At 56.3% G+C, this 14,152-nt stretch overlaps 1 protein-coding gene and 1 pseudogene across 1 annotated transcript; both read left to right on the forward strand.

The window, feature by feature from the left end:
- The window catches only part of LOC137466938 (zinc finger protein 850-like), a 466,234-nt pseudogene that overhangs the window by 302,879 nt on the left and 149,203 nt on the right, over window positions 1–14,152 (forward strand).
- On the forward strand, window positions 11,214–12,963 carry LOC137466945 (maestro heat-like repeat family member 5). Its single transcript, XM_068178543.1, has 3 exons — window positions 11,214–11,699; window positions 11,867–11,968; window positions 12,334–12,963. Exons 1-3 carry the CDS (start codon window positions 11,511–11,513, stop codon window positions 12,445–12,447), a joined length of 405 nt encoding a protein of 134 aa, XP_068034644.1. The 5' UTR covers window positions 11,214–11,510; the 3' UTR covers window positions 12,448–12,963.

Raw genomic sequence — 14,152 nt, forward strand, 5'->3', positions numbered from 1 at the left:
AGGGTTCAGTTGGTTACTCACAATTAACTCTAATTATCCATTGTCTATTAGGATGGCTTCATATTTTAGCACTTGGGAATCAGTGAGCCATTTCTCAGCCTTTTAGCTGAGGATACTCCTTACTGAGTGAGTGGTATATATTTTCAATTTTCCCCCAGAGGTTAATTTTTTGCTTTCTTCTACGAGTAGGGTGCTCGCTGCCACCGCCTGAATGCAGGTTGGCCACCCCCAGCTGGCAGGGTCTTGCAGTTTTGATAAACTGGCCACTGGTTTCCTGGATCCTCCCCGGTCCTGTGCTAACACTCCATGTGCTGCCCCTTTTTCTATATCCACAAACAGATAGAAGGGTTTGTCTAAGGCAGGAAGACTCAGTGCTGCTGCACTGACTAATTTTTTCTTTAAAGCTTCAAAATTTGCTTGTCGTCTTCTTCCCACCTTATCTCTTCTTCTATTAACTTTTCAAACAAGAACCTGATGGCCTGCATGTATCCTTCAATCCATAGCCTACAATATCCCAACAGGCCTAAAAGCCCTCTGACTTCTCTCTTAGATTTTGGCCGTGGGAGTGAGGCAATCCCTGCAATTCTCTCAGGGTTCAGCCACTGGCTCCCTTGACAAATCACACGTCCTAGGCATTTTACTTCCCTCTCTACAAATCGGAGTTTCCCTTTTGATACTCAAAGTCCTTGGTTCCCCAGAAAACTTAACAATGCTATGGTGGATTCTCGAACTTTGTTTTCTTCCCGTCCTGAGAGAAGCAAATCATCTCCATACTGGATGATCTTTATCTCAGGTTTGATGGAGAATTGTTTGGTTTGGGGATTTGGAAAACCCTTGTGGTAACCTAGTCCACCGAAGCTGTTTTTTTCTCCCTGAATCGGGGTCCCCCCATTCAGAGGCAAACATATCCCTACTTTCTCCTGCCAGTGGACATGCCCAAAAGGCATCTTTTAGGTCTATCACACTAAACCACTGGTGTGCTGGGGGGATATTACTCAGTAGTGTATAGGGCTTAGGCACTACTGGGTACTGATTCACTGTTCTTTTGTTAACTTCTCTTAAATCTTGGACAAGCTTGTAAGTCCCATCAGACTTCTTTACTGGTAAAACAGGTGTATTATGGGGGACATACATGGTTCTAAGGCACCCTACTCAAGTAGGTCCTGGGTGGCCAGCTGCAGTCCTTGTCTCCCTTCCAGGGAGAGTGGGTATTGTCATACCTGAACTGGATGGTTCTCATCAACTGTTTTTATTACTACAGGTTTCATGTTCAATTTACCTTGAGTTTTTGGTTTTGCCCACACCATCTCATGAATTTTGTCCTCATTCTCTTCTGTTAATTGGAGAAGTTTAACCACCATTTTTCCTTCCTCTGGCAGTACTCCAATGTCTAACTGCACCTGTAAATCCCACCCTAATAGATTTCACCCTGCTTCTGGAACTAATAGAACATCCCCTGTTGAGGATTTTTTGCAGGACAATGGACACATTCAGCAGATGCACAGTCCAGCCTTCTGGTAGCAAAGGAACCAGTTCTAGAAACGGGGTCAGTGAATCCTTGACGACAGGAAAAGAAGAAGTCAGAGGAATCCGCAAAGTTGTCAGCAAAATAAAAAAGAGAACTCAGGGTGGGCCAGACAACCAAAGCAAGACGCATGAAGAATCGGGTGATCCAACCAGCATTTAATTTTAGACGCATAAACAGCTAGGATTAACCAATCATGTATTAGATAGAGACTCTTGCACAGCAGAACTGATTCTAAATACAGGCCTCTGTACAATAAAATTGGCTTCACTTGATCATATTGATCATGGCGAGATGTCCCATTTGTGATTCTCCGCACCACAATTCCTATCTCAGACCCCAGGTCTAATGATGCATGGCGATGCATAGCATCACTTAGACACTCTAGAAACTCAGATGGAGTCTCGGAAGGCCCCTGCTTAATAGAATACAGGACAGACCATTTTTTGGTGTTTGGGATAGCTCTCTCCACTCCCAGTGCTATCCAATCTTGATAATCTACTAATCTCTGTAACTCTGCCGATATATTTGGATCCCATTTAGGATCCCTTGGAGAGGGAAAACTTCTCTTACATCCAATCACTGGCTTTTATGGTGATCCTCTGCCAAAGCCCCTGCTGTTCTCAGGATCAGCTGCTTTTCTGTTTCAGTGAAAGTATCCAGTAATACCTGTGTGTCTCTCCAATCTGGGTTGTGTTGTTTGATAACATATTGTAAATGCTTCGCAATAAGTGTCAGGTTGCTGTGGTAATTTTTAGCAATCCTTTCCCACGCCTCTAGATCAGGGGTGGAGAATGGTACTTTAACCATCAGTCTCCCTCCTTCTGGTCCCACTGCCTCTCGCAGAGCGGCCTGTAACACTGCTTGTCTCCTGGTTCTGGACAAAACCGGACTGCCAGGAGGGGAGTGGGTTTGAGTAGATGTCCCTTCCAAGCCTGCATCCTCTTTTTTTGGAAAGTCCACCTCATCCTCATCCTCATCCTCATCCTCATCCTCATCCTCCCGTCTCCTAGGAGGCACTTTCAGCAAATCTATTGTATCTTGTTCTTGAGCTGCAGCACGGTAGACCTTATCTGATTTGGTACATGGCTGTCCTATGCTGTACGCTGAGCAACATTGCTTAATTTGCCCTCTATTTCCTTTGTTTTCCTTCTCAAGGGCTAACACCAGTGGGTCTGAGGGAGCGCTGAGCCCACAGTGCCTCTCCCATTCCAGATGATTTCGTAAGGTGAGAAACATATCAGCATAAGAGACCTCATCCTACTTCCTTCCTGTCTTAAAAACCGCATTAACTGCAACAAGGTATTACAATCTAAAGTTCCTGCCGGTGGCCACTTGGCTCAATCTTCCAGCCTGTATAATGGCCACCACCGCATGCAGTGTTGGATTAAATCTTGTTCTCCAATCCCCCCCTACTGGTGACTTCTTTCCAGTGGGTTAAGATACACCCCAAAGAGCTAGCTCGGGGTAACTTCTTTGCTCTGGTGAGTTCCCATTATCTCCTTCTCCTTCTCACTTCCACCCAAAACTCTCTTCACAAAGCCTCACAGTCCTTTCCCAATTCTCCTCCCACGTGCAACCCCAGGTTACAGGTACCAGATGTGATTTTCCACACACAAGCTTTAAAATCTGAGGTTCAAAATGGGCTCAATTAGGAAACATCCATCCACACTCAGAGCATATGCCCTGCCACCTGCTGAACAGCAATACCAGTGCCTCTCACAAACTCCGCACTGCAATAGTGCCCATGGAGGGTGCCAGTCTCTCGAGGTGCCCAAGGCTCCCAAGAATTGCCCACAAAGGCAGGCTATTCCACTTACTCCTTCGTGAATTTCTAAATTCTCCACAGTGGGTTGCTTCCAATCTAGAGAAACGATGTAAATTACCTTTATGTTACCATTAGCTGAGGTCCAATAAAGTCCCTCTAAATAAACCCATTCATCCCCTTCATCTATCCAGTGATTCACTGGATTTACAAACTCCCAGGGGTCAAACCCGAACCACTGAGGCAGTGGAATCCTCTCAGTTCGTCTAGCCACAGTTAAAACATGCACAATCTACACAAACACATTCAAACATGCCACGTGTCCTCACCCACACTTTTTTGCTTGCTCTGCTTCTCCCCAGCTGCCTCCCCGTGGGACGCTATCTGCCCCCACAGCCTCCCAGCCGGCACCCTGGGCCTCACTTGGCCGCCTCACTAGTGGGCAGAGCCTCCCCGCCCCGCACCATGAGTACACTCACTCACTCGCCCCCTCCTTCGTATAACTGAGCCCACAAAGGCACTCACTCACACAATCACAAAAACCCACCTACATTAACCACAATGTCCAGACACCACAAGCGCACAATAGCAGTAAGTAGAATCACAGCATTAAGGTCCAGATTCACTTGACCCACCCCCAGGATCACTAGTGGATCCCTTCCTCCTGCCGCTCTATTGGCAAATGGACCCTTCCCCCTCCCTCCGGCCATGCTTGGTTGGCGGCTGCTTGCAAGCCCCAAACCTTTACTCACACAGGGACTGAGCTGTGCACCAGATGTCTCTGAGCAGCTTACCAGCAGCCCTTTTGGTCAAGGCCCCTTTTAAGCTTGATACACACTGTTTATCTCTGCACAGAGTGCCCGGAACACGGTCAGGCAGTGCCGGGATCCCGGGTGTGGTTCTGGTCCCCACAACTGAGCAATGGCAGCCCCAGGCTCAGAGCCAGTCAGAAAGCCAACCAAGTGAGACCAGAGGGAGGGCACCCTTCCAGTTTCTCTTGGGCATGGCCGCAAAACAACCCCTGCTACTTCTTCCTCCACCAGTGTTTGGGCTGTGCTGGTGGCAGAGCCAGCCAGGCTGTGCTCTGCCTTCCAAAGCCTGTTGGGAGCGGGCATGAAAAGCTCTGCATGCACAGCGGAGAGTCCTGGAAGGTGCTGGCAACAGCTTCCTGCGGGAACAGGGCTCTGGGCTCTGGCTGGAATAGCCTGGTTTTGGTGCCATGACCGCAGGCAGGAGTTGAGGCAGGTGAAGAGGCAGCGGGCAGCTTGTGTTTGTAGAGGGCCTGGGGCTGCCCTTCTGAACCTCCACCTGGAAACACACTTGGGAGAATATGAGCTACAGCTGGAGTGCCTGTCCTGAAAGGACCTGAAGTCATTAAGCCTTTCCAGCTTTTCTTAAGAGTGTGTTGGTGTTGCCCAAGAAAGCTTCATTTGGGGAAATGCCTTTGGAGGAAAAGGGCTTGCTTCTCAAGGAAAGTGCTTCCCAGGGAGCTCCCAGTGAGGTAGGTGCAAGGGTCCCCCTTTGGCTCTCTGTGGCAGAGTGGCAAGGGAAGGGAGAAGGCTGTGAAGAGCGGGTTTGGCATCTGCCTGGACCTGCAGAGACCAACCCAAGCACCTGCAGCAGGGTGTGTTCCCCCTTTGGACAGAGGCATGAGCAGGAGCATCTCTGTCCAGCCGTGAGCCCCAGAGCTCTCTCTGAGAGCTGTGAATTAAAAGGCCTTTACACACACACTTTTCACCTCTTCCCTGTCTGCTGTGTTTCAACTCTTGGCAATGTGCATTTGCCTCTTGCTTAGTGGAAGCTGCTGTGGCCCAGAGCCAGCACAGAGCTGGGCTGTGTGGGCCAGGCAGCGTGGAGAGTCTTGGCTGATCTTGGTGTGTCCCTGGCCTCAGAAAAGGCTGGGAAGGTTTGCCTCCCAAGGCGTCCTGCTCATTGGCTCTCCCTGTACATCCTGGAGAGAACAAGGTAGGCATTTCTGGCAGCTGGGCATCAGCAGGCCTGAGAGTGGGGGCATGTTGTGGAGCCAGCCCAGCTGAGATACCCTGAGAGGAGCCCAGTGCTCCTTGCTCCCCTCTGCTGACACGTGAGAGTTTGACTGGTTTTGGGATGGCCCTGGCTGTGTGACGGGTGCTGCGTGGACACGAGACAGCCGGTCCTGTCCCGCTGGGTCCCAGCAGTGCCTCACAGCAGTCCTGCATCCACGTCAGGATGCTGGCCAAGAGAGGTCCTGGAAGCTGAGGCAGCTGATTTTAAGCTTGTGCAGGTGCCTACAGGCCAAGGCCAATGGTGTTCCCTCAGGATACAGCAGTCCTGAGGGGTCTCCCTCGTTCAAACAAATCGGCAGCCAAATGTATGGTCTACCAAAAGCCCTTTTATTGACCTGGCGGGAGGGCAGGGGTCTGCACCCACTAAAATGTTTCTCTGCCACATATAAATTTCAGTGGGTTGATGTAGGAATGTATCAAACATACCGTCCTTCTTTACACGGCTGTGGTGATTTGATAGGCAGGGGGTTAGAAATACATGGTGTCAGATTCCCAAACTTGAAGCTGATTTCCAGGCGCTGGCCAGGAGCGGTCTCGATGCCCCAAAGCAGCACAAAGTCTTCCTCACAGCTTCCCTGCACAGGGCTGATTCCACACTTGCCCTTAGTTCTTCTGGTAGACTATGTCTAAAGCTTTTTGTCAGGTCACTCTCATGTCAAGTTAGGCCACCAGGTTTTTCTTATGCTAACTGGTGCTAAGTACTTAGGTATGTCTGTGCTAATTACTTGTTTACTCATGTGAATTCCTTGTGCTTACTTATGTCAAACAAAGGCTTTGTTTCATCCCCAAAGGTGCCTGAGGCCACCTGCTCCTCGTGGCACCAGTTGCTTTCCTGTGGAACGTTCTCCCTCCCCAAGGGTAAAGAGGGAGCTGGAGAAAGAGCTTGCCCGGCTGCTCTCCATCCTTTCCCAGCACTCCTGGTGAAGTGGAGAAGTCCGAGCTGAGCGCAAAGGTGCAAATGGAACAGCCGTGCACGGGAAGGCTCGGTGGGAAGGATGATCCAGGATCCATAGGCCTGGCAGCCTGAGCGTGCTCCAGGGGAAGGCCTTGGAGCAGATCCTCCTGAGTGCCATCCCACGGCACCTGCAGGGAACCAGGGCGTCTGCTGGAGGGTGGGAAAGCTCTGCGAAGGGATGGGGACAGCTGGGGCTCCTGGCGGGGTGTTGAGGGCTTCTGTGTGGGAGTCTGGGGGGGTTGGTGTTGGGGGGGTGTTGGAGAAGGAGTTGTCTGGAAGGTGAGAGGTCTAGGCTGGAATTTGAGTCAGTTTGAAGGCAGCATCTGTGCTTTGGCACAGCTTTGGTTAGGGAGGGCAGAAAGAATATCTGTGACTTTTCCTCTTCATGGTCCTGATTCTCCTGCAGGGAACAAGAGGGGAGAGCTGTACTTTACTGGCCACTTAGAAATCTGTACCAGGGGGAGGATTAGCCCTTTTGTAATCTACTCATTTCTTTGGGCTACTTTTGTACCACTGAGTGGACTCTCATTTCTTGAGAGCTTTTATTCCTTAAGAGAATTAGGATATTATCATCCCTTCCTAGAAAACCAAAGCATGGCCCTTGTTTTTTGCCCTTTTTTTGTGTAGTGTTATGTTCTGTAAAGTGACCCTCAGTGGATGAAGTTAAGGCAAATGAGTTGCTGCTTTGAGATGGGAAGCAAAATTACAAATCTTCACCTCCTCAGGCCATCCCAATTAATTTGGGAAGTTTGCAACTTTTTGGAACTACTTGAGTCGAGCAATGGGAAGTAAAGCATTCCTGAACTGAGGATTCTTACTTGCCAGATTCTTCTGTGCCTTCGCCGCTGAGGTGGTTTTGTGCTGAAGGCAATAACTTCAATGAGAAGATAATTTCAGCATGGAGTAAGAGCTTCTGACAGAGACCCAAGTGTTGCCAGCAGTTGCTCCAGGTGCTCCTGCCAACAGCCCCTGCAGGCAGGAGCGCAGCCCCCAATGCACGTGGGCTTTGGCTCCCTCTGGCACAGAAGCCCCCCACGGGCACAGGTCTCTGGGGCAGGAGACAGGCACTGGTGCTGCCAGGGCTCGGGGGTGGCAGGTCTGCTTGGGCAGGGACCCTGCCACATCTGCTGATGTCAGCGCTCCCCGGGCGCAAGGGGTCAGAGCAGCATTCCTGCCCTGGCCCACACGTTCCTCGTCTGTGTCACACGGCCACGCTTAGGATGGCCACCAGCCAGGACGTGTCCCAAGGAGGCCGTGCCAGCTTCTGTGGAAGGCCCCATGCCCTTCCCAGCGCAGCTGCGTCGGCAGCCCTGGGGCCTCCTTCTGCTGCCCTGAGCCCGCAGAGCAGGGCAGCGTTTGCTGATGGTTTGAGCCGTTCCTAAAGATCCTGTCGGGGTGTCTTAGACACTTGGGGTGAGGGATTCCTTCCAACCTGAGCCACTTTGGGTGGGCTGGGGGTGGTCCCAGGGCAGGGGGCAGTGTGTGCAGGGGCCCTTTGTGACATGGTGCAGCATGGTCACCGTGGCATGGAACGGGACAGCGTGTCCAAGGGCCCTTTGTGACACGGGGTGACATAGGAGCTGGTGGTGACAAGGCCACACCACAGTGCTCGGAGCACGCGACGGGACAGGACGGGACAGAGCGGTGCCGTGAGGAGCCCCCGCACAGCACACTTGTTCGTGTCTGACCCAGAGCTTTTCCGAGGTGCTATTCCTGCAGCTGACCTCGAGGCCAGACCACAGGACTTGGTGACCCGTGGCCTTCCCAAGGCTTCTCTTCTGCAGGTGTCCTCGAGGGCAGACCGTGGGACTTGGTGCCCCAGAGGCATCTCCCATCCCTGCCACCAGTGCCCTCGAGGCCAGACCACAATCCTTGACAGGAGTCTCCTGTCCTTGTGGCAAGGAGCCCTCGAGACCAGAGTGCAGGACTTGCTGTCCTGTAGCCTTCCTGAGGCTTCTCTCTGGAAGGTGCCTTCCAGGCACGACTGCAGGCCTTGCTGACTCGGAGATTTCTGAGACATCTCTCCTGTGAGTCGTCACAAATCCAGTCACTGACATGGAGCAGAGATCCCCGAGAGTGCCCAAGCTGGCCTGGGTGGAGGAAGAGGAAGAAGGCCCTGGAGCTGGCCCAGCACAGGAGACTGAAGAGGTGGTGCGGTTCAAGCCTCTGCAGGAGGGTGAGTGGCAGAGCTGGGCTGCTGGGCTGCAGGGCTGGTGGCTGCAGCCAGCTTGGCCACATCCCATCCCATTGCATCCTATTCCATCCCATTGCATCCCATCCCATCCCATCCCATCCCATCCCATCCCATCCCATCCCATCCCATCCCATCCCATCCCCTGGGGACATGCCCATGGACAGGACGGAATAGGGGCCAGGACAGACACCCCAGAGCCGTGCTCCATCCCTTGGGACATCCCGGGGCTGTTCCTACCTGGGGAGCGCAGGGCTGGGCTGTGTTCTCCGGCCTCGCCCGCAGCCCCTCAGCTCAGGCTGCGCTCGCTCTTTGCCAGATGCAGCCGTGCAGCGCACACAAGAGCAGGAACGCACCCGTGGCCTCTTCCGCAGAACAGCGCAGGTACCTGCAGCCATCCCCACCTGGGCTGGGCCTGCTGTCACTGCTCAGCCGAGCACCGCGCTTGGAGCATTCTGTGGAACATCCCTGGCTTTGAGGGCCATGGCAGTGGGGTGGCAAGGGAAGCACTTCTCTGGGGAAGCTGGGGACATTCCTCCCTCTGGCAGCTTTCCAAGTCTCCCCGTGCCTTCTCCAGGTGCCTGCCATGGTGAGGTACATCCACCAGTGGCTCATGGCCAATCAGTTTGCTGAGCACAGGCTGAACAGGGCCCTGCTGGATCTCACCAATGAGCAGCCTGCTGACGTAGTAATGACGCTCCTGCGTGTGGCCCCATCCTGTGACAGGTATGGGGCCCACCTGCCCAGAGGGCTCAGGGCTCCCCAGCCCATCAGCCTATACAGCCTGTCCCAGGTGTCTGACCAACAGAGAGTTCCAGGGCCCTCTGGCTGCTCCCTTTGCCAGCCCTGGCACGTCAGCCCCCGAGCCTTCTGCCATGCTTCCTCGCTGGCCCTCAGGGACCTGTCCCCACAGGGCTGGGCTGTCTGGGTGCTGCTGGCGAGGGGCAGTGGGCAGAGGCAGGGCTGGCAGCCAGCTCAGCTCCCCGCTGCCGCCCAGGCCACGGTGCTGTGTCCCAGACTCCTCTGAGACAGAGCTCTGACCCCACAGAGCTGCTTTGACCATGTGGAAGAGCATCATGTGCTCGCCCAGGACTGCGGAGCCGGCGCAGCTGATACTCCTCGATGTGCTGGGGAGCTGGCCAGAGCACAGCACGTGCACCTCCGATGGGGACAAAACGGGTGTCTTTGTCCTGGCTGTGAGTTTCTGACACTGGCCTTTGCTGGCCCCAAGGCCACCTGTCCAGCAGCTCTGCATCCTCCTTCCCCCACTGCATCTCCCTGCCTCAGGCGCTGGGCTGAAACCTGGCCTCGGGGCAGCTTCAGGGCCACCAGGCCCGGTGCTCCCCCTGTGTCTCTCCGGGCCTCTCCCTCCCATGCTCGGGCCCTGCCACACGGACACCTCGGCACTGAGCACTGTCTCGGGCTGCTCTGTCCTTTGCAGGCAACTGTGGTGATGTGGAAGATCCTCCAGATGCCCTGTGTCCCACATGTAGTGACCGTGTATTTCCCCCGCCTCTTTGTGCATCTGCTCTTCCAAGTGTTCTTCAGCACGTTGGATGTGCCAGCGGAGGTCGATACCTTCTGGAAGGGATGCCAGCAGCAATACGGCCTTGCCACCAACCCCAACAGGTGCTCCATGCCAGTCCTCCTGTCCCTGCCAGGTGCCCAGGGCAGGAGCCAGTGCTCCCAGCGTGACCTGGGCTTTGCTCTGCATGCAGGTTTGCAGTGCGGACCCTGAAGTCCCTGCTCTGCCAAATGCAGCACGAGGATGTGGTGGTGGCAATAGAACGCAAGTGTGGCTGGGACACGCTGCTGTGTGCTGACACCCACCACTATGCCGTGGGTCTGCTGGCCAGGTGAGACCCCCTTCTCCCCACTGCCTCTGACATTTGTGCTCAGTGCCCAGGGTGCCCCACACAGTCCCCGTGGTCGTGGGCCAGAGGGCCTTGTCACCGAGGAACAGCCAAGCCGACTGGAAAAGGCTGGGAGAGGAGGGGGCCCACAAGGAGCCACCTCCCAAATAGCCCAGGGCCCTTACAGGATGCTGGGGAAAGGCCAGACCTCTGTGAGTCAGTCCTGGGAGAGGTTTGTCCCCCGGCCCAAAGTCTTGGTTTCTTTTTCTCCTGCCAGGGAGATGTCCTGTGTCTCCATCCCCTTGTGCTCAAGGATCGCTCGCGACCTGCTCCGGCTGCTCAGCACACAGGAGCCACGCTGGGAACTGCCCGCCCTGGCGTTCCTTGTGGAGGTGAGCCTGATGGCCAGCGCTGCCTCGCTCAGCTGCCTCCCAGCTCTCTGCCCTCTCGTAGCCGCAGCTGCCTGGGACGGTGCCCGCGCCCTGCGCTGCTGCCTGGGCCCAGCCCTGTGCTGTTCCGGGCTCTTGCCGGCCAGGTCCCCTGTCACTGCCCTGTGCCTTTCAGGTTCTTGAGTGCCTGAACTTGAGTGAACGCGGTGCTAAGAGAATCCTGCAAATCTTGTCAAGGCACCTGCGGAGCGAGTGCAGGGAGAGGCGTCGCCTGGCGCTCAGGGCCCTTCTTGTGCTCATCGATGATCCCTTGATGGTGAGAAGGGGGCAGCGGCTGAGGCTGCGCTTGGGAATGCAGTCGCTTGGGCTTGGCTGGGCTTTGGGCGCTGGGGCAGCTGCTCCCAGCTCTCCCGCCTCCTGGTTCAACTGCCCAAGTGCTTCGGAACAGCCCTTTGGCCCCTAGGCCCTGCGGCAGCAGGATGGCGTTTCACAAACTTGTGTTCCGCACAGAGCGAAAAAATGTGGAGCCTGACTGAAAGTCTTGTGGAGCTCCTGTGGGACGCAGATGGAGAGATAGTCAGCATGACAGTCAGGCTCCTCAGCTTTATCTTCTGGGACAAGGCCATGCTGATACCCAGCCCCATCGCACTGCAGCTGGTTGAGGCGCTCCTGCCACTCTTTGACCACGTAAGGCTCGCTGCCCCCAGCCACGGCCACTGACTGCTGCCTGGACACTTTGTGCCCTGTGGATTTGCAGGCCTGAGCCAAGCTGAGCCCCGTGCAGCCGATGCTGAGGTCTTTTTTTCTTCCTTTCATACAGGACAATAGCCATGTGCAGCTGCTCTCCATACTGCTCTTCCAAACATTGATGTCTCTTCCACTGGAAAAGGAAGAAAAGGCCCTGAAGACACACGTGCGCCAGAGCCTGCTGCCACTCTTCTTCCACTGCCATGATGAGAATCAGCATGTGGCACAGGTGAGGACTCATGGGCTGCTGCTGTCCCCCTGGGAGGGGGCTCAGCTGCCTCCTGCCCTAGCGCCTCGTGGGCTGCAGCCTCCTCCAGGCCTTGGCACAGGGACACAGGGACACAGGTCCTGCGCCCTGGGCTGTGGGGCCATCTCCGCATCTCTGCTGCTCTCCAGGTTTCTCAGGAAACGCTGCTTTGTGTGGCTGAGTTCCTGAAGAGGAGGGATCTTCAAAAACTGGTGAAGAACAAGAAGCTGTGGAAGTTCACCGAGTGCCTGGTAAGGACGGCCTGGAAGTGCCAGCCTCAGGCTGGAGAAGCCCCCTGAGCGCGGTGCTCAGTGTGTGGGCTGGCAGCTGTGCCCCTGCCCGCTGCTGCACCCAGAGGCTGCGCGGGCTCTTCTCCAGGCTCCCGTGGGCCCGAGCCGGGGCCGATGGAGCCCCGGCCCGGCGGGGCCGCGGGGCGGGGCGGCGCCGCGGCTCCCGGGGCAGCAGCCGCCCCTCTGCCCCCTCCAGAGCCCGGCGCCCGCGGCTGCTGGCCGCGCCTCAGGGCTGTGCGGGCAGGGGAGGCCGGGGCTGGGCGCAGGGAGCGCCCGGCACAGGGGCTGAGCCCGCGCCAACCCTTCCCTCCTGCCGCTCTCTGCAGCTGGCCGACGACAGGAGCCGAGCGGCCGAGCACCTGCGCCGGGCCCTGCAGTACCTGGACAGCCCGCAGCAGTCCCTGCGAGAGGAGGCCATCAGGTTCATCGGTGAGCCGTGAGCCCGGGCTCCCCTTCCCTCCCCGCCCCGCCGCAGCTCGGCCCCAGCCCCGGCTGCTGCCCCGGCAGCGCCATCCGGGCCCGGCGCCGTGGAGCCCCGCCTGGCCTCGGCGCTGCTGCCGCCCTCTCGCAGCCGTGCCCTGGGCCGGCAGCGTGCGGCAAGGGCCCGGGCTGAGCCCTGCCGGGCCAGGAGGCCGTGTGGCCACAGGGCTGGCAGCGCCGCTGGCAGGGAGCTGTGCCGCTGGGCCGTGACAGGCTCTGTGTTCACAGGGATGGCCGGGCAGCACCTCAGGGGGAAGAAGGAAGAGCTCCAGCTCATCTGTGAGGGTGAGTGAGGGCAGCGGGCTGTCAGCGGGGGCTGGCGGGGGAGCTGCAAGCCCTGCCCCGGCTGCCGAGGGCTCTGCTCCCTGTGCGGACGAGGGGCGGTGTGGGCAGAGCACACAGAGACGTCAGGGCCACCTGGGGGATTCGTGGCCAGCAGCTTCGGGCTGATCCTGTTGGTCCCTGCTCCCTGCTGGCCATGGCTAGAGCCGGCTGGCACGGCCCTGGAACGGGGGTCTCCTCGGGTCCCCTCAGATCCGGGAACTGACCATGGCTCTGTTCCTCTCTCTTTCAGCCCTTGAAGGCATGGCAGATGACATCAGCGTCGCCGTCGGAAGCCTGGCAATTCAAACACTGTACGTCCTCCAGGCAGTAGAGAGAGCTCGATATTCCATCTTCGACAGCCTGCGTGATCAGCTCCACAGGGCATGGAGGACACGGCCTCGTCTCTCAGGGCTCGGCTGGCTGCACTGCTGGAGCTCTGCAGAGAGCTGATCCCAGAAGCTCTGTCTGCTGGGGCCACCTGAGCCAGAAGCAATGTTTGATTTGTTCAACATTGTTCTTTCCTTATTTTCCTTTTTCCTTAGCATATAAATGTAGGATATGTTGTAATAGACAGACTCCCAGGATCTTTCATTTGCTGCCCAGGGTCTGCAGAGCACAGGGGTAGAGGGGAAAACGGGTCCTTGTGCTCAGCAAGCGGCCCAGGCCAGCAGTGGGGAAGGGAAAAGTAGCCCCTTGGCCTTTGCTGGTTCTGCTGAAGCCTTTGTGCTGGCGACAGAGTGGCTGTGCAGGGCCGGAGCTGCGGGGATCCCTGTCAGACCGGTGCCTGGAGATGGCCACAAGCCCTCTCCCAGCCAGGAAGCGCCATCTGTGTCCTCCTGCCCGTGTGTTGCTGGCTGCACACCCGGGCAATGTGTAGATGCAATGATTTCTGTTGCACGTCCTGACCAGTATAAAGTAATGCCTTTGATTCTCTAACCCTGAATTTGCTGTTGGAGATGTTTCATTTTCACACAGTTTCAGTGACAAAGGGACCCCCCCGACTGAAGATGGGATCCTCAAAGCTAGCCCCCCCTCCCAGATGGGAGGAGAAAACAGCCTTGGCCCTTTGCTGGAGGGGGGCACCCAGTAATCAGTGGAGGCTCCAAAATCAGCCCCCAGTCCCCTCCCCACTTCTAAAGACATAGAACACGTTGCCCCCCAGCCCTCCCGTATCCCCTCTCATTCCAAAATGCTCCCACACCCCCAAGATGCCCTGAAGCTCCTCCAGCCACTATAGTCCCTGCAAAGCCCCCCGAGAAATTGCCCCGGACCCCCTGATACCCCTTCCCACTTCCAAACACATGGAGCCAGTCATGACACAGCTCCCCAAAACCCTCCAAC

This window comes from Anomalospiza imberbis, unplaced genomic scaffold, assembly GCF_031753505.1.
Source record: "Anomalospiza imberbis isolate Cuckoo-Finch-1a 21T00152 unplaced genomic scaffold, ASM3175350v1 scaffold_48, whole genome shotgun sequence".
In the NCBI taxonomy this organism is placed as follows: domain Eukaryota; kingdom Metazoa; phylum Chordata; class Aves; order Passeriformes; family Viduidae; genus Anomalospiza; species Anomalospiza imberbis.